The 24,238-nt window shown below is 48.9% G+C and overlaps 10 protein-coding genes and 1 non-coding gene across 11 annotated transcripts; 4 read left to right on the plus strand and 7 right to left on the minus strand.

Annotated features, from left to right (window-relative positions):
* The first annotated feature begins 37 nt into the window (after window positions 1–37).
* On the plus strand, window positions 38–146 carry ASPZODRAFT_t116. The gene has a single exon. It is a non-coding gene; the product is annotated as a tRNA-Ala (tRNA).
* Window positions 147–410: 264 nt separating this feature from the next.
* On the minus strand, window positions 411–1,592 carry ASPZODRAFT_795678 (hypothetical protein). The gene is made up of 2 exons (XM_022730235.1): window positions 566–1,592; window positions 411–500 (listed from the first exon to the last, which is right to left on the minus strand). Exon 1 carries the CDS (start codon window positions 1,539–1,541, stop codon window positions 576–578), a length of 966 nt encoding a protein of 321 aa, XP_022578990.1. The 5' UTR covers window positions 1,542–1,592; the 3' UTR covers window positions 411–500; window positions 566–575.
* Window positions 1,593–1,639: 47 nt separating this feature from the next.
* Window positions 1,640–2,462, minus strand: ASPZODRAFT_135302 (hypothetical protein; the record flags this gene model as incomplete). The annotated part of the gene is made up of 3 exons (XM_022723757.1): window positions 2,430–2,462; window positions 2,100–2,374; window positions 1,640–2,041 (listed from the first exon to the last, which is right to left on the minus strand). Coding segments are annotated over exons 1-3 (641 nt in total), but the record flags the coding sequence as incomplete, so codon positions are not given.
* Window positions 2,463–2,626: 164 nt separating this feature from the next.
* ASPZODRAFT_135303 (hypothetical protein) lies at window positions 2,627–3,468 on the minus strand. Its single transcript, XM_022723758.1, has one exon. The coding sequence runs from the start codon at window positions 3,426–3,428 to the stop codon at window positions 2,766–2,768; it is 663 nt and encodes a 220-aa protein (XP_022578992.1). The 5' UTR covers window positions 3,429–3,468; the 3' UTR covers window positions 2,627–2,765.
* Window positions 3,469–3,595: 127 nt separating this feature from the next.
* On the minus strand, window positions 3,596–5,643 carry ASPZODRAFT_18673 (hypothetical protein; the record flags this gene model as incomplete). The annotated part of the gene is made up of 10 exons (XM_022727265.1): window positions 3,596–3,683; window positions 3,748–3,837; window positions 3,884–4,304; window positions 4,372–4,549; window positions 4,596–4,745; window positions 4,794–4,887; window positions 4,940–5,100; window positions 5,150–5,221; window positions 5,267–5,406; window positions 5,454–5,643. 10 exons carry the CDS (start codon window positions 5,641–5,643, stop codon window positions 3,596–3,598), a joined length of 1,584 nt encoding a protein of 527 aa, XP_022578993.1.
* A 419-nt stretch (window positions 5,644–6,062) lies between these two features.
* On the plus strand, window positions 6,063–9,430 carry ASPZODRAFT_27716 (hypothetical protein; the record flags this gene model as incomplete). The annotated part of the gene is made up of 4 exons (XM_022728099.1): window positions 6,063–6,178; window positions 6,225–6,727; window positions 6,808–8,949; window positions 9,006–9,430. 4 exons carry the CDS (start codon window positions 6,063–6,065, stop codon window positions 9,428–9,430), a joined length of 3,186 nt encoding a protein of 1,061 aa, XP_022578994.1.
* Window positions 9,431–9,476: 46 nt separating this feature from the next.
* ASPZODRAFT_18675 (hypothetical protein) lies at window positions 9,477–10,037 on the minus strand (the record flags this gene model as incomplete). Its single annotated transcript, XM_022727267.1, has 1 exon — window positions 9,477–10,037. One exon carries the CDS (start codon window positions 10,035–10,037, stop codon window positions 9,477–9,479), a length of 561 nt encoding a protein of 186 aa, XP_022578995.1.
* Window positions 10,038–10,690: 653 nt separating this feature from the next.
* ASPZODRAFT_18676 (hypothetical protein) lies at window positions 10,691–12,528 on the minus strand (the record flags this gene model as incomplete). Its single annotated transcript, XM_022727269.1, has 4 exons — window positions 10,691–10,871; window positions 10,926–12,157; window positions 12,233–12,420; window positions 12,468–12,528. 4 exons carry the CDS (start codon window positions 12,526–12,528, stop codon window positions 10,691–10,693), a joined length of 1,662 nt encoding a protein of 553 aa, XP_022578996.1.
* Window positions 12,529–14,168: 1,640 nt separating this feature from the next.
* On the plus strand, window positions 14,169–15,832 carry ASPZODRAFT_101619 (hypothetical protein; the record flags this gene model as incomplete). Its single annotated transcript, XM_022720791.1, has 3 exons — window positions 14,169–14,430; window positions 14,481–14,802; window positions 14,859–15,832. The coding sequence occupies exons 1-3, from the start codon at window positions 14,263–14,265 to the stop codon at window positions 15,830–15,832; spliced, it is 1,464 nt and encodes a 487-aa protein (XP_022578997.1). The 5' UTR covers window positions 14,169–14,262.
* Window positions 15,833–15,981: 149 nt separating this feature from the next.
* ASPZODRAFT_18678 (hypothetical protein) lies at window positions 15,982–17,231 on the minus strand (the record flags this gene model as incomplete). Its single annotated transcript, XM_022727270.1, has 4 exons — window positions 15,982–16,570; window positions 16,638–16,694; window positions 16,743–16,949; window positions 16,999–17,231. 4 exons carry the CDS (start codon window positions 17,229–17,231, stop codon window positions 15,982–15,984), a joined length of 1,086 nt encoding a protein of 361 aa, XP_022578998.1.
* Window positions 17,232–19,530: 2,299 nt separating this feature from the next.
* ASPZODRAFT_18679 (hypothetical protein) lies at window positions 19,531–21,833 on the plus strand (the record flags this gene model as incomplete). The annotated part of the gene is made up of 7 exons (XM_022727271.1): window positions 19,531–19,729; window positions 19,794–19,912; window positions 19,975–20,304; window positions 20,371–20,813; window positions 20,872–21,189; window positions 21,251–21,566; window positions 21,627–21,833. The coding sequence occupies 7 exons, from the start codon at window positions 19,531–19,533 to the stop codon at window positions 21,831–21,833; spliced, it is 1,932 nt and encodes a 643-aa protein (XP_022578999.1).
* Window positions 21,834–24,238: the final 2,405 nt, after the last annotated feature.

A 24,238-nucleotide genomic window follows, 5' to 3' on the forward strand; every position in this document is an offset into this window, starting at 1 on the left:
GGCATCCATTAATTATAAGGGGAAAAATCATCAAATTGGGCTTGTAGCTCAGTGGTAGTAGCGCTCGCTTTGCATAGTTACATGTCGTGGACAAGTGGCGTTTAAAGTCTTGCGAGAGGTCAAGGGTTCAATCCCCTTTGAGTCCATTGTTTTTTGCCAGACCGACCACCAGCCATAATTTAGTTACCCTTGAGGATTATAAATATTACAGGTTTAATTCTTGCTGCAACCAGGAGTGGTGTTTATATAGAAAGATATATTTTATCTATTAGTAGGAGAAATATAGGCTTAAGATGTAATCATCTCTATATTTAACTTATTTATATTATCTATTTATTAGAATGTGGTCTACCTCTTAATATAATAAGTATACTCACTATCATTCATAAGGACCACTCACTATCTTAGTGCTAGTATTATCCTCACTGCCATAATTTAATTAAAGTATACTATAGCCAAGGCAGGGAAGCTGTACAGCCTGACTGACAATTCTAGTATCCCTACAATAATAACTCATTGTTAAGTAACTAAATGGTCTTATTTATTCCATTGCTATCAATAATACCTTGTAAAAATCAATTACACCCAGCTTCGGCTCTCTCCTTCCAATCCGCCCGCCAACGAGATAACGCCGGCCGGTCCTGGACAATATCATTGCACGCCCACGCAATCCTCTTGGCGTCCATCTCCTCTGTGACCTCGTTATCCGGACAGATGATATAGAAGCTGCCCTTTTGCATCTTCCGGACCAGAAATTCCACCGTCTCCTCGGGCGTCCAGCATCCAGCGGGTTTCGTGGGGAAGTGCTCGGTCATCATCCCCGTGTACACCCATCCGGGCACCAACAGATGCACGCTGACATGTGGATGGCGGCCGTGCAGATCGAAAGAGAGCTGCTCGGCGATGCTCTTGACGGCGCTCTTGGACGCGTTGTATGCCGGGTTTCCTGGCGGGTTGGTGATGCCTTGCTTGGAGCCGGTCAAAATAACCGCCCTCTTCTTCTCTTGGTCATCATCACCATCGATCACGCAGTCGAGAAAAGCGGCAGGACCATTGGTATACCCGAATGTGTTTGTCGCAAATGTCGTCTCAAAGTACCTCGCATCCTGCCACGCTGTCTTCCCCTCGGCGGGCTTGCAGGATCGTCCGGCGTTGAGCATCAGCAGGTCGATGCCCCGCGGATGCTTCGCAAGCACTTTCGTTTTGACTTCTTCCCACTCCTCCCGTCGCGACACATCTAGAACAAAGGTGGAAACGGCTATTTCGGGCGTGGATGGGAGGATTCCGGCAGCTTTCTTGAGATTCTCTCCGTTGATGTCGAGCAGCACGAGGTCCATCCCGTGGCGGTGGCAGAGCTGTGCGGCTGCGAAACCAATGCCTGAGGCAGCGCCGGTAATCACAGCCGTGGCTCCAGGGCGGAAGACATCCATTGGGATATAAAGTTGTATTTGAATATCAATGCTGAGATAAATAGTGAATAGATGATGAGAAGAAAATGATGTCAGGCAGGTGAGGGGCAAATGTGGGGATTTAAAGACCATACTAAACTGTTGAGGACTACTATTTGTCTTATCCTGCAATATATAATAGAGGATCATTATTATACATTATGATATGAAATTATATAATAAGTATATAATCCTTAAACGTCAGTCAATATTATTATTTTATTCAATCAATACTGATCTTCTAAATATTACCTATTGACCCAGATCATCCCCCACACCTGGAAGCCAGGACCGCCGATTTCCACCATTCCATCTGCAGCAGCTTTCCCTTTTCCAATGACAATTTCACCGACAACTGTAAAGCCAAGCGATTCATAGAGTGACCGGCAGTATTCAGTCCCGGCCTCCAGATAGATAGGCAGCTTCTGCTCTGCCGCGATGGATTGATAATGTCTAATGATCGCTGAACAGAGGCCCTTACCCCGTTCCGCTGTGGGGGTGCCCAGGAAGAAGATATAGAAATATCTGTCTTCCCCTTTCATGACCAGATCCCTGCAGGGCTTCGTCTGGGAAGAAATATCATGAATATTCGCCTTGACATTGTTCATTAGAAGCGTATAGGCTATAAAACATTTAGATAGTAGTCCTCACCAAGCAACTCTCAAGTCCTGCAGCAACAAGCCTTGCCTTTGAATTAGAGCTAGGCAAGGATTGATCCTTTGGCGGAACGAGAACTCCACACGACCTGAAGCCGCCGGCCTCTTCAATGCTGGCATTTCTTGAGATGGCAGAGGTGAGAAGCGCATCAAATAGTTCCTGGCGACATTTGCTGCGTTGCTCTGAGCCAAAAGACCGTAGACAATAGTTGATGGACGGGTCGTGCTCAAAGGCATCAGCCAGCAGATGTGAGGCAAAGTCCACTCGATCTCACAAGTCAGTCTCTGTATCATTGGGAATAGTAAGAATAAAATCTAGAACTACCTTCAAAGCTGGTGGTGACTTGCATGCTGTGGTTGGAGTAACCGATACCTACAGAATTCCTCAAAGACAATATATTGAAGAAATACTGCTGCCTAGAGATTACTTGGCCTATCGTCTTATCTCTTCCGCTGGTTTGTCTTACAAAATATGATCTAAAGTGTTGTATAAATGATAAGTAAGATATATGAATAGAAGAGCACTATTCTAGATAATAAGAGAACATATTCAACCTGAATTCAGAGTTGTATATATATAGAGTAAATTCAATATATGCCATGTTTCATACTATACCTGCATCTTTCAATCATCAATAGAATCTGATATCGTAGCTAATAACTACTTCCTAGCTAGAACCCAGTGAAATGCAACATTCTCTTCATCATCGACGACCACCTCATCAACTTGAACCTCGAACCCTAGAGCCGTGATGATTGTTTTGATTTTGTCTCTCCCCCAACTGCTCCAATGCATCCCCCCCCTTGTACCCCCCAGCCAGGAGGGATCAGACAAGCTTGCAAACGGTTCAGCAGCAAAGTTGGCCAGCAAGAGCCCCCCGGGCTTGAGCCAGTGGAAGATACGCGCCAGAATGGTAGTTTGTTCATCGCGTGGCAGGTGGAAGATGGAATACATGCCCAGCACGGCGTCGAACTGCGCCGGAGCGAATTCGAGGGCCATCATGTCTCCCTGGATGAGTTCCACAGACGAAGATGCTGGGAGGAGCTGCTCTTTGGCCATGGCGATCTGCGTCTCGGAGATGTCGTTGGCAGTGACGTGGATGTCTTTGCGGGCCGCCAAGACCTGCGTACAGGGCACTCCAGCACCACAGCCCAGCTCTAGGATATTCTTCTGAGAGGAGGGAGACGAAGAGTCAAGCTGTTTGAGCATGATGTCGAGATGTGCCAGCCGGATCTGGTGAGACGATTGCGTCCAGTTCAGGTAGACGGGGGCGATTTCATCGTAGGCGGATTTGATCTCCTCTTTGATTTGACGAGAGTCCATGTCGAGAGTAGATGAAGATAAAGGAAGAGATGATCAATAGTGGTGGATGAGAAATGTTAAGAATGAGTCAGAGTAGCAGGGATCATTAATAATCTTGATTAATAATCTTTACTAGTAAGCTATAAACTATGTTAGATGACAATTATATGCAAAACTATCAAAGTATCCTAAGAGTCCACATATCCAGCCCTGGCATTGATCTCAACATCTGTAACATAACCCTTGAACTTGCGGAAGTTGACTCTCTTTTCAAACCTGGACGATTAGCAAAGATTCATGGTGAACTAAGAATGTTGAAGCATCAAGACAGACTACTTACAGCTCATCAATCTCTGCCGGTGTACGCAGGGCGACTTCAGGTAGAATGAACCAGGCGACCACCACCGCAATGGAGCCAGTGGCAGCGAAACTAAGGATATAAGTCAAGGAACTCGGTGAAAGTGAGATGGACGTACAAGAAGCCCGTTTTGACCCCCCACTGGGCATTGCCATTGATCATCAGCGGGGTGCAGAAGCTGAACATGATGGACAGGAAATTGGAGGAAGCCAGCGACCAGCCGGCCGTCTGGGCTCGCTGGGCCTGGCGCGGCACCTCCGCTGCATACGCGTATCCGATGGCGGAGGCGCCGGTGGTGGAAAAGGTGGCGAGACAGGCGAAGAAGATGAGCAGCGAGCTGGTTGCCTTTTCGGTGTAATCGAAGCACCCGATGATGCCCAGACACAGCACAGAGACAACAGTCACCGCGTAGGGATACACGGTCAATGGGCGGCGGCCGAGCTTGTCGGTCATGGAGGAGGTGAAGATCATGGAGATGATCTGCGTGCAGGACAGGATGAGCGTCACCAGGAAGGGGTTATTACTGCCGGCGTATTGGACTATTTAGTATAATTAGTTAGTATATAATTAGTGATTAGTATGTGATAAGGAGAGGTTTCGACGGACAGAAATAGGTGGCATAAGTGTTAAAAACCGACAAGCCCACAAACTGCTGTGTGATCTTGGGCCAGGCGGCAATCAGGAAACGCACGCCGTTTCGCCCGCGGAAAATGGCCCAGATGCCCTGCTGGGAGTTTTCTCTCGCCAGCCGGCGTTCTTCAGCCACTGTTGCGGTCATGGCGTCCTATGGGTGTTAGAGGGAGTCAATATGTAATGAGGAGGGTAGATACAATTGTCTGTTGGATGTCGTATCCTTCGACGTGGCCATAGAAGGTGTGCAGGATCTTGGCTGCCTGAGGCTGTCTATCTTTGCTGACGAGCCACCACGGGGACTCGGGGATCATAATGATAATGACGATGGAGATGCCAACCATCGCCCACTGACTTGTGAGTATGGGAATATTGAGAGAAATGTGAGGAGATCAGACCTGAGTATAGATGGCGGTGCGAAAGTCGTAGGGATCCTGAGCGTTGAGGCGATTGAGAGCCAGCGAGGCAAAGAGCTGACCGAGAACAAACCAGCTAGAAATGAGAGATCAGACAGGTCCTAAACTGAGAGAAGTGGACTGCTTACAAGGTGTAGGCATTGATCAAGAACCCTCGTAGCTGGGTGGGTGCGATTTCCGAAATGTAGAACGGCAGCGTGGCCTGGAGCATGCCGACGCCCATCCCAGAAAGCAGTTTAGCCACCAGCCAGTGATCCCAGGCTGTGGCGAACGACTCGGCGAAGATGCTCTAGAGAATCATTAGTGGTGAGTGTTGAGAATAATCATAGTAAACTTACTGCAACTAGGAAAATAGACAGGATGTAAAACGCTACTTTCCGACCCAAACGTTCAGTGGCGAATTGAAGCAGCTAACATATCAGCATCTATACAGATAGTATGTATGTAGGTCATACAATTTGTCCAATGGTTTGGCCTGCAGATTGGATGCCACCCCAGGCAGAGACATAGTTACTGTTGATGATGGTTGTGCCTGGAGCAGCCATCTGACGGATGAAGCCCTTATTAGCGACGATGCCGCCATTCAAGTTGATTTCTAGAGCAGTCAGTATGGTCAAGAGCAGGGATTAGAGGAGAGCTCACGGTATCCGTCTAGAGAGGCACTGAACGCGGCAACCATGGCCAGGACCGACACCCATTTGTACCGCTTGACACTCTGCCACACGCCGAGGTCATCTTCCTTGGTCCGCATGATGGGGGCCTTGAGCTGGGTGTCTGGGGGGTCCATCTCGATGGACTCGATATTCTCCGTGTTTGGTTTATTTTGCGCCATTTTGAGTGATGGAAGAGTAGAGGTTGAAGACTGAATTATGAGTATCTATGGTTGTTCAACTACTTATACTCATACTACGGAGTACTTATACTCATACTCATGATCAATCAGATTATTTCTCCGCAAATTCCCCGGAACTCACCCCACAGTGGACCACCCCGCCATTCCCCTGAACGCGAGAGAGACCTGATTGGCAGTCGGTATCTGGAGGGTATTGAAACATGATCCACATAGAATGACCTTCTATCGGTTATTGACCTGCTTTCACGACTCTGTGGCCGGGTAATTTCCGGGCATTTCTTGGATGTTTCTAACCGGCGATTTAATGCGGACGTTGGCCGAGGCGAACATTATAAGACAGAGGAGAATCGGCATGTTGAAGGGATATTTTTGTTCTCCATATCCTAACTCTAGCCTCAATGGAGTATCCTCGGTTCGCTGCCCGTCCTGTGGGCAAGGTGATCCATAGCATCTACCGTGACCGGTTGGAGACCTTTATCCAGCCTGGTCAATATGAGAAACAGAATCTACTCTCGTGCGTTTACTTTTTCTCTCTCCTTCCCTGCTTCGACTAATGATAGATCACTGTATAAATCTCGCGTGGGAGAGCCCGTACTGAAACTGTCTGTCTGGTCGGCTCCCGATCTGTCTCGACCAACATTCGCCGAAGCCATCTCGCAGTCCTTCAAGCCGACAGGAACAGGCGCCTCCTTCGGCCCCGGCTGGTCAACCCATTGGTTCCGGCTGGAGATCTGTCTCCCCCCCACGCTGCAGGGCGAGCAGGACCTCGAGCTGCACTGGGAGGCCAGCTGTGAGGGGATGGTCTGGACAGAGGCCGGGCATCCACTGCAGGGGCTGAGCGGCGACGGCGAACGCATTGAATGGCGGCTCCCTGCTTCTGTCCAGGACGGCGCCGCGCACATCTTCTACCTCGAGATGGCGTGCAACGGCATGTTCGGTCTGGGCAAGGGAGCCAGGAACCAGCCGCCGGACCCGGATCGCTACTTTACGCTGCAGACGGCAGAGATTGTGGCTGTCAATAGGGAAGCCAGAGCGTTGCTTTTTGATTTTACAACCATTGCCGGTATGTCTTATCCTTGAACCCTAAACCCTAACCCTAACCCTAAACCCTAAAATGCCAACATGCTGACACTGACATGCTAGACGCCGCCCGCCAGTTCCCCCAACAGTCGTGGGAAGCACATAAGGCCCTGCAAGTTGGCAATGCCATCATTGAAGCCTTTACGGCCGGCGCAGGCAGCGATGCAGCCATCCAGGATGCCCGAGCGATTGCGCGCGAGTTCCTGGGCGACAAGATCGACAGCGAGGATGTGTATGATGCAGAGGAAGCGGAAGAGCAGCTGGTGTACGCGATCGGCCACTGCCACATCGACACCTGCTGGCTGTGGCCGTGGGAAGAGACGAAGCGCAAGGTGGCACGCTCGTGGTCGAACCAGTGCGATCTCATGGACCGGTATCCCGAGCATCGATTCACGGCCTCGTCGGCACAGCAGTTCAAATGGTTGAAAGAGTACTATCCGTCTGTCTACGCGCGGGTGATGGACAAGATCCGCCTGGGATCATTCCAGCCCATCGGAGGCAGCTGGGTTGAGCACGATACCAACATGCCCAGCGGGGAGTCGCTGGTGCGGCAGTTTCTCCACGGCCAACGCTTCTTCGAGCAGGAATTCGGCCGGCGATCGACCACCTTCTGGCTGCCAGACACGTTCGGATACACGGCGCAACTCCCCCAGCTGTGTCGGTTGGCCGGGATGAGCCGGTTCATCACGCAGAAGCTGAGCTGGAACAACATCAACAACTTCCCGCACACGACCTTCAACTGGGTGGCCCTCGACGGCAGCCAGGTGCTCTGCCATATGCCGCCGTCCGAGACGTACAACGCCGAGGCGCAGTTGGCAGAGCTGGTGAACAGCGTCGACCAGCACAAGTCGCTCGACCAGGATCCCTCCTCGGTGTTGATCTTTGGCAAAGGCGACGGCGGCGGCGGGCCGACCTTCCAGCAGATCGAGAGTCTGCGGCGGCTGCGTGGCCTCGGCGAGCGCACGAGTCTCATCCCGCGCGTCCATCACGGCCGGTCCGTGGATCACTTCTTCGAGCAGTTGGAAGGCAAAGCAGCCGCCGGGAAAACCGAGTTTGTGACCTGGTACGGCGAGCTGTACTTTGAGCTGCACCGGGGCACGTACACGACGCAGGCGGCGACAAAATGGAACAACCGCAAGGCCGAGATCTTCATGCACGATCTGGAGTATGTTGCAGCGCTGGCGAGCGTCAAGCAGGCGCAGTACAGCTATCCCAAGGCACAGATCGATTCTCTATGGGAAGATCTCCTGCTCTGCCAGTTTCACGACTGTCTGCCGGGCAGCTGCATCCGGATGTGCTACGACGACTCGGACAAGCTGTATTCCCAACTCTTTGCTACCGGACAGCACTTGATGGACACTGCCCTGGGTGTATTGGGAATAAGAACTTCAGAGACATCCTCTCCTGCAACGCGGGCTTTGAATACCCTCCCCTGGCCCCGGAGGGAACTGGTAAAGGTCGCCGAGGAATATGCGCTGATCTCCAGTGATGGACTGGGAATTGCTTCCATCCAGAGACCTGCCAGTCCGTCAGTGACAGTAGCCGAGGTCCGTCCAGGGGTGTTTGAACTGGCAAACGAGCGATACAAGCTGGAGATCGAGAACGGAGCAATCATCTCGCTGCTTGACGTAAAGATCAACCGCCAGGTGCTCGCCAAGGGAGGCAAAGCCAACCAGTTTGTTATCTTCGACGACAAGCCGCTCTACCGCCAGGCCTGGGACGTCGAGGTCTACCATCTCACCTCGCGCAAGGAGCTGCCCGGGGGCGTCTCTGCCATTGCCGAGCAGGGTCCCTACAGGGCCAGCATCGTCACCAAGACGGTGATCAGCGAGAGGAGCTGGTTGGTCTCGACCATCAGTCTGTCGGCAGCAATCGACGATGAATCCCCCTGCATCCAGATCGACACCGAGGTCGAGTGGCGCGAGGATATGAAGTTCCTCAAGGTCGAGTTCGACGTCGCCGTCACCAACACCGAAGCCTCGTACGACACGCAGTACGGCGTCGTGAAACGGCCAACGCACTACAACACGCAGTGGGATATGGCCAAGTTCGAGGTCTGCTGTCACAAATGGGCGGATCTGTCGGAGAATGGATACGGCGTCTCGGTGTTGAATGATAGTAAATATGGCTTTGCAACCTGTGGTCATCTCATGCGTCTCTCCCTCTTGCGCTCTCCCAAAGCCCCGGATGCGTGTGCTGATATGGGTGAGCTTCTTTCCTTTCTTTCTCCTTCATTTCCCCTCTTTATTCTAATTCTATAGGCCGTCATCATGTTCGATATGCGATCTTCCCCCATCAAGGCCCGTTGGACTCGAGAACAGTGCGCGCGGGATACAACTTCAACAACCCGATGAGGCTGGTGACAGCGACTGAATCGCATATGCTGAACGATATCACTATCACAGGGAACCCGTCGCTGGTCCTGGATACGATCAAGCGAGGCGAAGACGACGAGGATGTCTCGTTGGGTGGCATCGCCGCCAGAAAGGGCCAGAGTCTTATCCTCCGCGTCTTTGAGAGCCTGGGAGGACAGGCCAGTGGTATCATCAAGACCAGCCTGCCGGTTGTCGACGTCTGGAAATGTAACATCCTCGAAGACGACGAGGAGAAGCTGGAGTTCCGGACAGGCGAGATCAACATTGCTCTACGGGCCTTTGAGGTTGCCACATTCCGGCTGCAATTATAGATATAGATAGATAGAGTAGACAGAAACTAGACAATAGAGATGACTTTCAAGCCACCTTTGAACCTGTTGTTCTAGACCTTGGATGATCCTCCCACACGTTTTTACCCAAAGTCTCCAGCTGCTCTTTTGTCCATCTAAAGTCGGCCTCTTTGCCCGGCAAAGGTTCACGGAGGAAGAAGCTGGAGAAAGGAACGACAAAGGGTGCATTTTCAACCTTGATAGAGGCGTCATCCCCCGCCCCCTGTGAGATCACCACTTGTTGAGTACTCTCTGCCACCATCCGGCTTGGAACTCCTCGGGTTGGGCGGTTGACAGGGTGCCAGTGGTCGAGGATGATCTCTCTGACCTTCTGGTTCACTGAGATGGTGATCACAGCTCGTACATCACCCTCTGATTGATGAATCCACCATTGTGTCTTCTTGACCAGGTGTGTTTTCTGCTCTGCGAACCCTGTCTCAATCACCACCGATGGCCATTTTGATGACCGACCATAGGGAAGAACTTTTGGTTGATAGCTGTGGTCTGGTTGTTGTGTATGATTGCCAGCTTCCACATCAGCGTGGCCAAGAGTCTTGAGGTCATCTTCTAGGCCCATCTGGAAGAGCATGGCGATTAGTTTATTATGTATCTCCATATGAGCGAGTTCATGTGCTTTGGTGGGCATCTTGACAAGAAGGCATTCGCAGCTTCGAATGTACCAAAGTAAGGAGTGATGGAGATGGTGGTCATTGAACGGTGAGAACTCCTGATCAAAGGCTTGCTCGTCCACTTGGGAGAAGATGATATAGGAAGTTCTCATTCCAGTTCTGTCGGTTATATAGAGCTTCATCTCCTTATTGAGGATATCTTCAAAAGATTTTATTCCCTTATATTGGTATTCACTTATGTGAGATAACCCAAATAGCTGGCTAGGATACATCATTCACTTATATAATAAGATTACTAGAAGAATTGCAATAGAATGAAATATATACAATAAAGTAATGAATAGAGTAAGATAAAATTGACAGTTGTCTGAGTCACTATGACATAGTGAAATACTATAATACTATGATTCTGATGACAAGTTTTTTATAAATGTAAACCTGGAGCAGGGTCAAATGTCCGAGAAGATATTTTCTTTTACCCAAGAAGAGCTTCCATATCTTATGTTTGTAGGCTCCATTAGGTAGTCTCTACAAGAGGTGGGCTTCCTTGCCTCTCACTGCCATGTAGTTTATCATTCTATGTATCTGTAAAACGTTGGCTTCAGTAGGGAAATTATATCACAGCTGCATGAACTGCTCTTGACCTCTCGGCCATGGACCAATATCGCTTCGCGGTCCATCTGCGCATCGACTTCCCCTTCCAGGTGAAGATGACGAAGGAAAGGTTGAAGACCAGACAGAGCACGGCCATGATGATAGATGTGGTCTGGAGTCCATCGAGATCCAACCATGGTCTTGAAAACAATCAGCATTTGACAATGTATATAAAGGCAGTAAGTAGTACTCACTGAATGGCAAATGTAAACCCTGTTCCAACCATGTTTCTCAGAAAGAGCATCAGAACCAAAGACTCAGACGCCACCTCTGGGTAACAGTCGACGGCATATGTGATGGCGATAGCACCGCCGCTCCCGATTCCAAACCCGATGAAGGCGGTTCCAAACCCCGCTGGGACGATCCAGTGTGCGCCTTGAGCTGCCCCAACGCCGTACATGAGCACGCCGGCAGTGTTGATGATGGCCAGGGGGAGCATCATCCACAGACGGAACTCTGGCTCCATGATGCCGTTGTTCCTGCGCGCCAGGCGCTGTGTGTACCAGTCGCTCAGGCTGCCGCCCCAGAGCATGCCCAGGGAGCCACCGATAAAGGCAGCGAAGTTGGTATCGCCGACAACTTCCACGGAGAAATTGTAGGGCGCCGCATTGAAGATCAACGACTGTGTGGAAGCAAGCAAAGACAGCCACATCACTTGCACGCCATAGACAACGCCAGCCCAGACGATCGGGGGAAAGACAAGCAGCGAGAAGGGCTGGATGGCCAGCAACAGCCACGATCGGGGGTCGTTCTGGGATACGTCCCAGAGACGTAGACGCTGTGTGAACGTTTTGACAGGGGGGGAATCAGAGTCAGTCTCCCCTTGTCTCTCCTCTTCATTCTCATAAACAGTAGCGGCAGCAGCAGCAGCAGCAGCAGCAGCCTCCTCATCGTCATAGTTGATGGTTTTTGCTGCGGCCACATCTTCACCCAGCAGGGGTTGAGCAGGCCGGCGAAAGCTGGACTCTTCTAGCGACAGAATCTGAACAAGAAGAAGGACGGCGAAGAAGATGACCAGGTACCAGAAACACCAACGCCAGTCCTGAGAGGCAGCGATATACCCGCTGGCGACGGGGCCCAGGTACGAGCCAGCATAGATGGCGAAGATATACAGGCTGAGTCTGGTGCCGCGCTCATGCAGGAAGAACAGGTCGGTGGTGGAGATCTCGACCAGGGAGTCCACGGGGGCAGCTCCAAAACCTGTGAGGATATTGACGGCAAAGTACTGTTTCACGGTATGCATGAGTCCTCCGCAGATGCAGCCCGCGATGTTGAACAGCGTGCCGAGAATGTAGACCGGACGCCGGCCGATCTTCATGGATGTGGGCTGCAAAAGCACGCAGCCGATGCCGAGGAAGAGCCAGCAAAGGGCGGAGGAGATGTTGAGATGGACGTAGTCTGTGTGGAGATCGTCTGCCAATTGAGTCTACAATTCAATCAATTAGGATGAATCCATAACTATAGCTCCTGGTACGAAAACACTGATGGTAGGAAGACGCACCCACACTGGCCCTGACCAGTTGACTGACACGGCGGCGATGAAGCCCCAGATCCAGAGCAACCAGAAGTGGTACTCCTTCCGGGCTTTGCTCCAATTGAGGGGATCATTCGGGTTTGAAGTGGGCTGTGGGATCAGAACCACGTCGGACTTGCCAGTTTGGTGCTTGACATTGTGTAACTGATGCCCGACTAGCGATGTTATTATTGATAGATAGAGGTATGGGGAAGACACTTACAGTCGACCAGGCGGACTGTGCCTGGCACTCGATCCACTGCCTCTGCTGCAGAGACTGTCATTGTGACTTGAGACTGCCTGTTATACAATAAAGAAGTATGTATTGTAGAGCTGGTCAGTATTTGTATATGTAGAGCTGGAGCTTATCTCGGCTTCCCCGCAATTCACTCGCGCTTCGCGAGGACCTGCCACATTGGGAAGATAAGACTAGAAGATAAGAGATGGGATGATATGATCGCTTAGAATATTGCCAAGTGATACTGCAGTTATCTATATGGATAGTAGCAGGATCTATCAAGGAAAAGTAAGCTATTCTAACCCATTTTTAGGGAATGCTATCACTAATGACATAGCCTGCGCTGAGATTACATACTTCCAGAAGACTTGGCCAGAATTTGGATGGTCATGTTAATTACATAGGATAAACAGTAACTATCTCAGATTTCCAAACATAACAATCAAGTCCATCTGATCTGGCAGTCTGATGCTAGACGAGGTTAATCTTTAGTTGAATAGAATATTACCTATAAAATCAATGCCTGGGGCATTCAAAAAACGCCGAGTCGCTTAGACAGGTGTTTAACGATGCCATATCAGAATTATGGCTATTTCTATGTATTATGACTTGCTTATAGGCTCTATCTCAGTGTACCTGCCGCTGTCAGTACTCTCTGGAACAGTCTGGCGGTGAACAAATATCTCCTGCGAGCATAATATCAAGTATAAACTCCACACGTCTGTGAATATCCCCTTGGTAGTATAGGCTTTATGCCAGTCCAGGAGATGTGTATTCTGTAGTTCCATCAAGGCTGTTGTCGTGAATAGGTTTTCCCGTGGTGATGAAATAACTCGCAGATTCCAGGGCTTAGCTGCTCCCTCTTCATATCAAATCATACTGGCTATAAGAGTGAGGAAGAAGAAAGCTGGTAGAAGATGGGGAACAAGACTCTCGGCTCAGCAGAAAGAAGTATGAGGCAATTTCCAGAGGATAGGCTTGGACAACATTGCTGGTGAGATTTCAATCGATCATGACTTCTGATAGAGCTCTGTCTTTAGCTTCCCTAGTTAGCTGAGATATGTAGACTGTTTCTTCCATAGAAATTCCTTAGATTACCACATATTTCTAGTGATGAATATACACCAACTAAGCCAAGCTAATAGAATATCTATAGCCAAGAGAAGGAGAATCTGAAAGAGCCCTGCGGCGATTAGTCCTCCGTAGGCTGCCACGAGAGATACCCACTTATGAAAGCCAGATACAGCCAATAGGAAAAGTTGCAGCTAACGCCAAGGGGGGGAGGGCCGAGCCTAAAAAAACTAACGTTTATTGACTATACTGTAAAGGGCTAGGCTTGCACTGTACTGCCCGATATGTGGACCCTGAATACGGAGGTTACGGAGTACTCTTGATGGTATTAAATCTTCATATTGATAAGTAGTATCTGTTGAAGTCTCATATAATACTAATATAGTATCTTAAGAAAGAAGATAATCATATAGAGCTTAATATCTCCTATCTATTATAGTACTATACTTATACTATATACTCCGTATCCAGTATACTCCGTATATAGTCACCACGCTAGTTTCACCTATGGCAGGGATTCGGCTATAATGCCGCTTTCACATTGGCTGATCGTCAGGGTCCAAAAGCATGTTCATTTCCTGTCAACACTAGCAGGTGACTCCCCGGTAGGTGATACGAAGGTATTATATATAATCTACGACTGCCGCGGGGTTGTCCTCTTCCATCACTCTATTCTAGTAACAAAAACTTCCAACTTCTGACAGACAAAATGCGCGCTGCTGTGCTTGGACTGATTGCATGTGTGCACAGCGTGCTGGCGCTCTCTCTGCAGAAGCGCGATGTTCCGGCTGTGCTCGAACTGCCTCTGCAACGCCGCGCAGGTCCTCCTCCTCTGCAGAAACGATCCTCGGTGGTCAACGTGGAGATCGTGAACCAGGTGAGATTCTTCCAGTAGTGGAAAAAGGCAGGATAGTATTGACACGACAGGCGTATATGTACTATTCCTTGAACCTCAGCCTCGGCACTCCCGAGCAGCACTTCCAGTTCTCCCTCGACACCGGCAGCAGTGACCTGTGGGTGAACGTCGCCAATTCCTCCGAATGCTCAGCCAAGGGCGACCCCTGCGCTGCCTACGGCGTGTACAATGCCAGCGCCTCGTCGACGTACGAAGCCCTGGACACCTCCTTCAACATCACGTACGCCGACGGCACGAACGCGTACGGGCCGTATGCGGCGGACAAGCTGGTGATCGGCGACACAACGATCGAGAAGATGCAGTTTGCCATTGCGGAGCAGTCTACCGACGATCGTAAGCGCTTCTCCATTCAATGACAAAGACACATACTGACTGTATGTATGAAATAGAGGGGATTCTCGGCGTGGGATACGAGATCTCGACCTACCAGGCCGAACACGACGGCAAAACGTATCCCAACTTCCCCCAGGCGCTGGTGAACAGTGGCGCCATCAAGTCGGCAGCATACAGTCTCTACCTGAACGCATTGAACGCCAGTTCAGGCTCCATCCTGTTTGGCGGCGTCAACAAGGCGAAATACACCGGCGAGCTCAAGACCGTCCCGATTGTCCCGGTCTACGACAACTACTACTCTCTCGCCATTGCCTTGACGGAGGTGTCGGTTGAGAAGGCTGGATCCAAGACGACCAGCTTCACCACCGACCTGCCTCTGGCCGTGTCGCTGGACTGCGGCAGCGTCTTCACCGCGCTGCCCGAGAAGCTGGTGGACCCGATCTACAAGGTGCTGGATGCCGCCTACGACAGCAGCGACGGGGTTGCGTATATCGACTGCTCCGCCGCCGAAAAGGACTACAACATCACCTACAGCTTCTCCGGGGCCACGGTGACCGTCGGGATCAGCCAGCTGGTGCTCCCGATCGCAGAACCGGATTTCTCCAAGGGCTCGTGTATCTTTGGCCTCGTCCCCAGTGAGCCGGGCGTCAACCTCATGGGCGACACCTTCCTGCGCAGCGCCTATGTGGTCTACGACATGGGCAACAACGAGATCTCCCTGGCAAACGCCAACTTTGCCCCCGGCGACGACGACGACATCCTGGAAATCGGCACTGGCACGGCTGCTGTCCCGGGCGCGACGCTGGTTCCCTCGGCTGTATCGTCGGCCACAGGGAATGGCGTCGCCGCCACGACTGTCTCAGCCGTCACCATCACCGGCACCGTCGAACCGACAGAAACGTCTGACTCTGGATCATCCGGATCATCTGGATCGGCCACAAGTGCCTCGTCCAAGGGGATGGGGGTCATACCTACCGCTCACCCCGGCCTGCTCCCGGCCTTGGCTGGTGTTGTCTTTTTGGCCCTATAGAGCCTCGAAATGCATACAAAATAAATCTAATCTGATGGAGTTAACTTGACGTAGATGCCTACAATGTATATATAGTATACCATTGTTTATATCTCAGATAATCATGTTAGACATAATCTAATGCATAAGCATTCTAATTTTCTATACAATTATGGCCTTTTCCCATAGATGAAATACACCTTCCCGTATTGATGAATCGACTGGTCTGCCAGCTCATTCCGCACTTTGGCTGCCATCAAATCAACCTCCTCCTTTGCCCATCCGAGGACGGTTGTGAGAATCCCAGGGAGGTAAGAACCCAAGGCTTGATTTGTATGAGACTGGAGAAACCGCCCAATTCTCTTTTGCTTTTCATCCTTTGGCCACGCAGTCAGAGGAGCCTTGACTACTTTGGTAATGATGTCAATAAAGCCGGCCGACTTTAATGCTTCACCCCAAGTGTCGATATCCTGCATCGGCTTACCAAATTTCAAGCCTGCCTCTTTAATCAGCTCGGCGAGCTGAATTGTAAAAGGTCCCTTCTTTTCTAGAGAGCCGTCATCTGAAAACTGCTTCACGGCGAATGACTGAAGCTCAAAGTATCCTCGTGGCTTTAGATTATTGAATGCCTGTACAGCCAGGTGATTGATATCCTTGATCGATCCAGCAAGCTCACGCCCATGGATATAATCAAAGGGGCGGCTATATTGCCATTCGGCCTCGAAATCATCTACTTCAAAGACACAGTTGGCAGGCACCCTAGTGATAATGTTGATTAGTGATCTTTCTTCAACTGGAAAGGGGACCGTGTATCATTCACACTCACCATCCAGGCTGGATGGGACTCAAGTCGTTCCCGATTACCTCTGCAGCTGGGTGCTGGCTGACCAATTAGTACCAGGCTTAAGTCAAGATAGCAGCAAAGACATACTCGGCAAAGTCCATGGCCCAGATGCCTGTTCCAGTCCCAATGTCCAGCACGCGATGAACATCACCAATTGGCGCGACATGCAGCTCCCCGCTCAGAATCATTCCGTAGATATGGTGTAGGAAATCCATGCGATCTTGCTCGTCTTCATCATTGGGAAGCAAGTATTCCCCCCTGCGGTAATTCTGGTATCGGCGGCCATTTTCGTATCTGATACCCTATCAATGTCATAATCAATTAATTGAATCATGAAACTTACTCATAATCCAGGACGCTTGACTGAAGAGATGTGTAGTCTGTTCCAGAGGAGCTCAAAGAGGCGTTATCGGCTTCACTGCGGAAATCATTTACAACAGGAACGGTATTGGGAGCATCAGAGACGGGCTCTAGATTAGCGACCAGCTCTCGATTGGCGATGGACTCTGTATTGTCAATTTCAGTGGTGTCATTTGGGTTTCGATTGACATTGGTGAACTTGGTATTTGAAGACATTATGACTGTAGGTAATTCTTAGAGTAAAAATTCTTAGAGAGAGATCATTTGAAGCGGGCCACGCTGTTTACTTATAAACCGGCTAATCCATGTTACATTAACTCATTGGTAAAGTACCTCTACTCCACACGAGGTGCATATGATTGATTTTTTCTATTAGTAGGCCCCCGTCAGCACGACCTCAATATCAGAGAGAGCTAAGTAAAATCTCCTAAAGACAAGAGCTAGAACAGTGTCTGCAATATTTAAATAAACCAAGATATCCAACTTTTGACATGAACTGAGCATTCAGTAATCCATGGTGGAAATGCTCTTTCAATTGACATACGAGTCATGTCGTCTGAATTCCTCCGTGGTCAAACTGACGCCGCGTAGGCTTTTCTTTGTTGCATTTTTAGCGGCATGTATATGGCTTGATGTGGCCAAATGTATATTCAGTTATTATCTCACAATCTAACAGTCTAAATGTCATATGTAGAGAAGATGCCAGAAGAATTAGCTGATTTCTCTCTCATACAACTTTACAATTTGGTGTTAAAATAACCTTGAAGATTATTACGCATAGTTGAAGGCGCACTACCTCTAGAAAATGTATATAGGGAGGCACTGGCATACCTAATCTATAGGAAAGCGGAAAACTCAGATACTGCTAGATAGCTAACCTACCTACAACACAAGATTGACCACTGTATATCTAATGAAATTGTTCTAAAGCTTCATACTATTGTCAATATGGCCTGTGTCTATTCCCTGGTTGCGGAAAGCACCGGCAAGAGCAAGGGTGGGCCAAAATATATCTTCAAAGTATCAATAGGAGAATAGTAGCAGTTGTTATTTATGACTTCTGGGATATGCTCAAGAGGAAGAGTCTCAGTTTCGAAGCAATAAGGTTTATAAAAGTATGACTGTATGTCATGCTTTGGCTTTCAAGTACTTACTCTGCACGCTGCCAATGAACCCATATAGAACCTGTCACTCACTGGGCTAGCCACCTACAGCCACTAAAGATTGCCAAGATATAGATGGAGCCTAACATGATTTATCAGTCCACTGTCTTTCTTCAGATCCATCATATCTATACGGAGTATATTAGAATTAGATTCAAGCCTCTACATATAGTACTACTAGATTAAGTCTTTCAATGTTTTTATCTAAGTGTGGAAAGGAAATATGCCCTTTACCTAGCATGTTGCCGGCTATAGTGGATCGACGGATATACGGATTTGCTTTACATTATTATCCTGACCACTCATTGCTTCCTATTCTCATATTATCAGGGCCTAGCTTGTTAAGCAGTTGCCAGTGTGATGAACACTATAGGATCTGACTTATTCATAAAGAAAATGTCGGCATAGAAAAAAACTCTTCACAGACACCAACCTTCTTCTGCAGAAGACTCTAATAGGGGCAAATAAAGCTAATCCTCCTGCTGTCTATATGTCAAATTACCAAGTAGAACTTCATGTAAGAGCCATTATACAGCCAAATGCAAATAGCAGGCTCAAAGTCAGCCCCACCAAGGCATTCAAATCTTTTCTTTCCAGTGTTTCACAAATAGTATTTATATGTAAATCATAAAAGAGCTGACAATGACTGCTATATACATGATTCGTCCCTATAATATAGCTTATATACAGCTGAAGCAAAGAGACTACTAGGCAGACCTCAGATAAGATATATTTCAAGCTGAATTATAGATCATCGGGTGACTGGAAAGTAAAGAATTCGCCCTATAAAGAGGGAAAGATAATCAAGGATTTCCACGAGAAAATAGCCGAGGAAGAATGGTACCTGAGCAAAGTATAGGATTTGATGTAGTTATGCTATTCTTAAAGCTTTCTCGGCCTGCAGAAAAGCGCGTGAAGAGCGGGGTTGCATATTCATCGCCTATTTTTCCAATTACTGATAGTGCAACCATGTTGATTTAACGTCATCCTCAGCCAGCCCTACTGCATCATCTGGGCGATTCCCCGCAGGCCAGGAGGAGAAGGGAAGCGAGGCGGAGCCATTGGCTATCGCTGGTTAGTTTGATAGATCCAGGCGCGGCTGGCCCCGAGGCTAAAACCACCGCGATGTGATGGTCGCCTAGATTATCCTCACGATGCATTGCTTCAGCTCACATCACACATCCAGCACCGACACCGGCTCGCCACGACGGCAATGCTGATTGTCCGCTGGCCGAGTCGCGGCCGGTGTAGAAATATAAATACTGTGATGCTGCGCTGGTCATTTTTGAAAGACACAGACAGATTCAGTACATCACTACTTCTCCAGCTTGACATCTCATCCCTCCAGCACCATGGAACACAAAACATTCGCCATTACCGGCATTCCCGTTCCCGCGGGACAGCCAGTTCCCGTGCGCCGCGAGGTGTCGCAATGGGCGACCTCGACCGATCCTCAAGACCAGATCCAGGTCTCTCTCTTCGTCCGCGCCGTGAAGAAGATGCAGCTGAGGGATCCTTTGAAGAACGAGCTGTCCTTTTATCGGATCGCCGGTAGGTTTGAGTTAGGGGTAAAAACACCTGAAATTGAAGCCAAAGTTACTGAACATCACTATAGGCATCCACGGCCTGCCTGCTAAGCGGTGGAATCACGCTCCTTCACCAGATGGCTTTTACTGCGCCCACAACACCTACCAGTTTCCTACCTGGCATCGGCCGTACCTGATGCTGTATGAGGTATGCAATATTCAATCTAGATGTATATATATATCTATATCATCGCTGACAGATACATCTAGCAAGTATTGCATGACATTATGGTGCAGGAAGTGATTGAAGAGGGAATCTCGGATCCCGCCATCAAAGCCACCTGGACGGCCGCAGCTGATACCTGGCGGCTGCCCTTCTGGGACTGGGCGATCAAGCAGCAGGATACCCAGGAACTGGGCCTTCCGAATCTGCTGTCAGAAGCCAATGTCAAAATTTTGAAAGTGGGAGACACGGAGACGGAACCCTTTGATAACCCGTTGTACAAGTTTGTCAATCGGCTCCCAGTCGGAAAGGATAAATGGGAAAAGGTTGCCATGGGCGACCCTAGAATGGGGAAGTACAAGATTCAGGCCGAAAATGTACCGTTTCCCCCTGTTTACTGTCCGTCTGGGATGAGTGAATAGATCCATTGACTCTTTGACTAGTTTGACAAGTCTATTGGCACCAGTCGGTGGGCAAAGCCTGATGATAGTGAGTGGGCAAAGGGCAAAGTGGACAACAAGATGGTCAACGAGAACATCAAGAACGCAGAGTGGTATAAAAAGCTCCTCGCCGGCAGCATCGCCGACAATGTCGCACGCCTGCTCACCGACGATTACTTCCTCGACTACAACAAGTTCTCTTCCACGCGCTACGCCAAGCACAATTCCAACGGCAGTGACCCGTGTGCGACGGAGTGGCTCTCGCTGGAGATGGTCCACAACAACATCCACATGTGGGTGGGTGGGTATACCGGGACGTCGACCGGGGGCTATACCTCGGACTCTGAGGATGAGGACGATGAGCCTGTCAAGGGGGAGACGTTCGATGGGCATATGGCCAATGTTCCCGTTGCAGGATTCGACCCGGTCTTCTACCTCCACCATGCGTAAGTGCATATATATATATATCTATAGATTTATCTTGATCATGACTAACAGTGCCAGCAACGTGGATCGGATCCTGGCCATCTGGCACTTTTTGAGCGACAAGTGGATCAATCCAGGCGACTCCATCTACACGGAAGATTTGCGTCCCTTTACCAAGGACGAGCAGGGCTCATACCACTCGTCCCAGTTCATGAGCGATGAAAAGCAATGGGGCTACACGTACCCAGAGCTCACGGCGGGGGCCACCAAGGACTCGGTCAAGCAGCGTGTCTGGGAGCTGTACGGGCACCCGATGATGCACCTGCAGAGCGATCAGGACTTCAACACCTCCAAGGATACATTTGACGACTATATCATCAACATCACCTATGACCGGTATATGCTTCTTCCTTGCCCTAACTTGTAGATGCAAGCTAATCACGGATCTATCTCCCAGCTACGCGCTCAAGGGAAAGCCGTATTACATCACTTTCTACCTGGAAGACGCCGACGAGTCCTGGACACTGGGCCAGGTGTTCAACTTCAGCGCCGAGCTGGAGTATGGCTGTGCGAACTGCAAGACGCAGAAGGAACAGGGCATCCTGTCCCGGGCCCAGGTGCCCATCTCGGTGCCGCTGCATAAGCTCTCCCAGGAATGGGGCGGGAGGATCCGTCTAGGCCCGGCGGATGGGGTGTCCATTGCCTCGATGAGTCTGGAGGAGGGCACTGTGGTGCCTCTTTTGGCAGAATTCCTCAAATGGAAGGTCTTCACGGTATGAGAGATCCCATTTCGTTCTATCGGAGTATCTTGGCTGACTGGAAATCGTGTGTAGACCAAAGGCAAGGAGGTCCCCATCTCCCGGTTGTCGACTCTGGAGGTGGAAGTGTTACGGGCTCCTATCCCGTACTCCATTCCCATCCCCAGTGAGGGGGACTTTTCCAAAAATACGGATCTTATGGAAGAGGGGGGGCTGCCGCAGTTCACATCTAAATATACGACCATCCATGCTGCCACAATGGGTAAAGAAGGTGGTGTTTAGTTTCTGCGGATTATAGTTCCCAGTATAGCGTCCACAGAGGCTTGCTGAACGGGTTGAATCCTACTACTACTACTACTACTAGTTATTCTATTTATCAATTAGATGACTAGTATCTATTTATCAATTAGATGACTATTATCTATATATTCATGCATGATAGAACCCATAGGGATCTAGTTGAGATATAGAGATATTTAAACCCTAACCCTAACCCTAATGCAAAGAATCTATGGAACATTGCATTATAACAGAAAATCCTCAAAGTAATTTATAATTTTGACCTATTCATATAGCATCATCATATCAGTAATACTGTAGCACCTATAGATTCAACACAATAGATAATGCTGATAAAAGAATCCTTAAGAGATAGTACAGCAAATAATCTTCTAATTCTATATTGAGTTAGCTTAATCACCTTAGAGTTCTCAAGTATCAACCGAGGCATTGCCTATTTCAGGCTAGTGAGGGGTTCCTCGGCGCGGCTAAACGACATTCAGGGGGTTGAGATATATTAGGAGGAATAAGTGTATTTATTAGTTGTGTCATAGAAAATTCAATATCTACTAAATGAAGGAAACTCAATTCAGGCCGAGAAATGCTGTACAAGCGGAGCGGAAGGCTTCAGTCAGCGTACTATGGAGTATGAGACAAAAGACGGGATGATCGCTTAATTGTACCATAATGAGGTTAAGGGACCTTGGCACACGAGAACCAAAACCCTCTGTCATGGTGAGATGAGACCGGGCCATCGAACTTGATTTCCACCTACACATCTTTGAACATGACTGAAAAATTGGATAAAGACCAGACTCCTGAGAACATTATCGTTGCGGCGGACCATGGCCGACTCGATCTTGTCACGTCGTTCTTAGAGAGCGGGATAGATCCGAATACTGCTGACGATGTCGGATGCTCGGCTCTTCACAAAGCAGCCCGACAGGGTCACTGGCATATCGTCCGTCTTCTCCTTGAGAAGAATGCATCGCCACGGCTCCAGGATGGCAACGACGCAACCCCACTCCACCACGCGGTACGAGCAGGCCATAAGCAAGTTGTTCGTTTGCTGCTTGAGTGTGATCCTTCTATTTGCGATAGTCCCGGAATAGATTCCACTCGTCTCCTGCGCATTGCTGCAGTCTTTGGATATGCTGAGATTGTCCAGCTTCTTCTGGACCACCACGCACAAACCCTTAGCAATGATGGGAGGGAAACACCACTGCATCTGGCGGCTAGAAAGGGTCACCATGACGTCTGCGAGGTCCTCCTCGAGCACGACAAGACTCTGGAGCTACCATTTTGGAGTTGGTTGGTCGGGCCTAAATTGGAGGTTGACTCGAAAGACCATGAAGGAAATTCGCCTTTTGCCCTTGCGGTTGAGAATGGCCATGAAAAGACCGTGGAGGTTTTCTTGCGCAGTTATCCCAATTTGCGTACGGCTTACAATGGCTGCAAGGAGCTGCTCTTCCATAAGGCCATCAAAAAGGGAAAAATCGAGGTGGTTCGGGTCTTTTTAAAGCACGGTACTGATATAGAGATGAAAGGCGCGCAAGGACTTAGAGCCCTTCATGTGGCAATCGTCACCAAGACCATATATTACGTCTCTGACTCTGAGATGATCGAACTTTTACTTGACAATGGTGCTGCAGTTGATTCAAAGGACAAGGACGGCAGAACCCCCGACTTCTATTGCCATGATCCGAAAACCAGAATGTTGTTGCGCAACCATGCAGCGACGCGGTCAAAGAGTGATTCCCTGTCGGCAGCGCCAAAGACTTCAGCTCCGCCACCTGAATATAAGGCATGATATGGTCGAGATGATTGAAGTCATACTGAGTCGTCATAGTATATTACTCCTACTCTCTGTTATACAGAAATATCTTGGCGCACCCTGCCTGTAGTTATACAATGACCATTCCTTTAGGATCAGTCGATATTTAATCTAATCCCTATATAATTCTTTTTTCTATTTTATCCCCCCTTTTCTTCTTTTAATTATCTAGGTAAGTAGGTAACTAACTATTAAATAATATGGTATAAATACTAGTTCCTAGGCCAATTCCTATATTATCCCTATATTGATTCCTGCGTCAATTCCTGTGTTGATTCCTATGTTAATTCCTATATTGATTCCTAGATAATTCCTGGGCAATTCCTATGAATAATTATGAATGTAGGGCCATAGGTCCAGAGTGGCTGCTATATACCTAAGTATTTAGATAAGTATTATTATAGAGAGCTATAGCTCTAGAGCAACTTTAATTTATAGAGCAGAGATCTATAATATCTTAATTAAAATAATAATAATAAGAAGAATAAGAATAATATTGATTATAACCACCCTCTTTAAGCCCCCTCATGTAGTGAGGGTATCAGGCTCGTAAAGTAAACATTTGTTTCAAAGT

This window comes from Penicilliopsis zonata (assembly GCF_001890105.1).
Source record: "Penicilliopsis zonata CBS 506.65 unplaced genomic scaffold ASPZOscaffold_14, whole genome shotgun sequence".
In the NCBI taxonomy this organism is placed as follows: domain Eukaryota; kingdom Fungi; phylum Ascomycota; class Eurotiomycetes; order Eurotiales; family Aspergillaceae; genus Penicilliopsis; species Penicilliopsis zonata.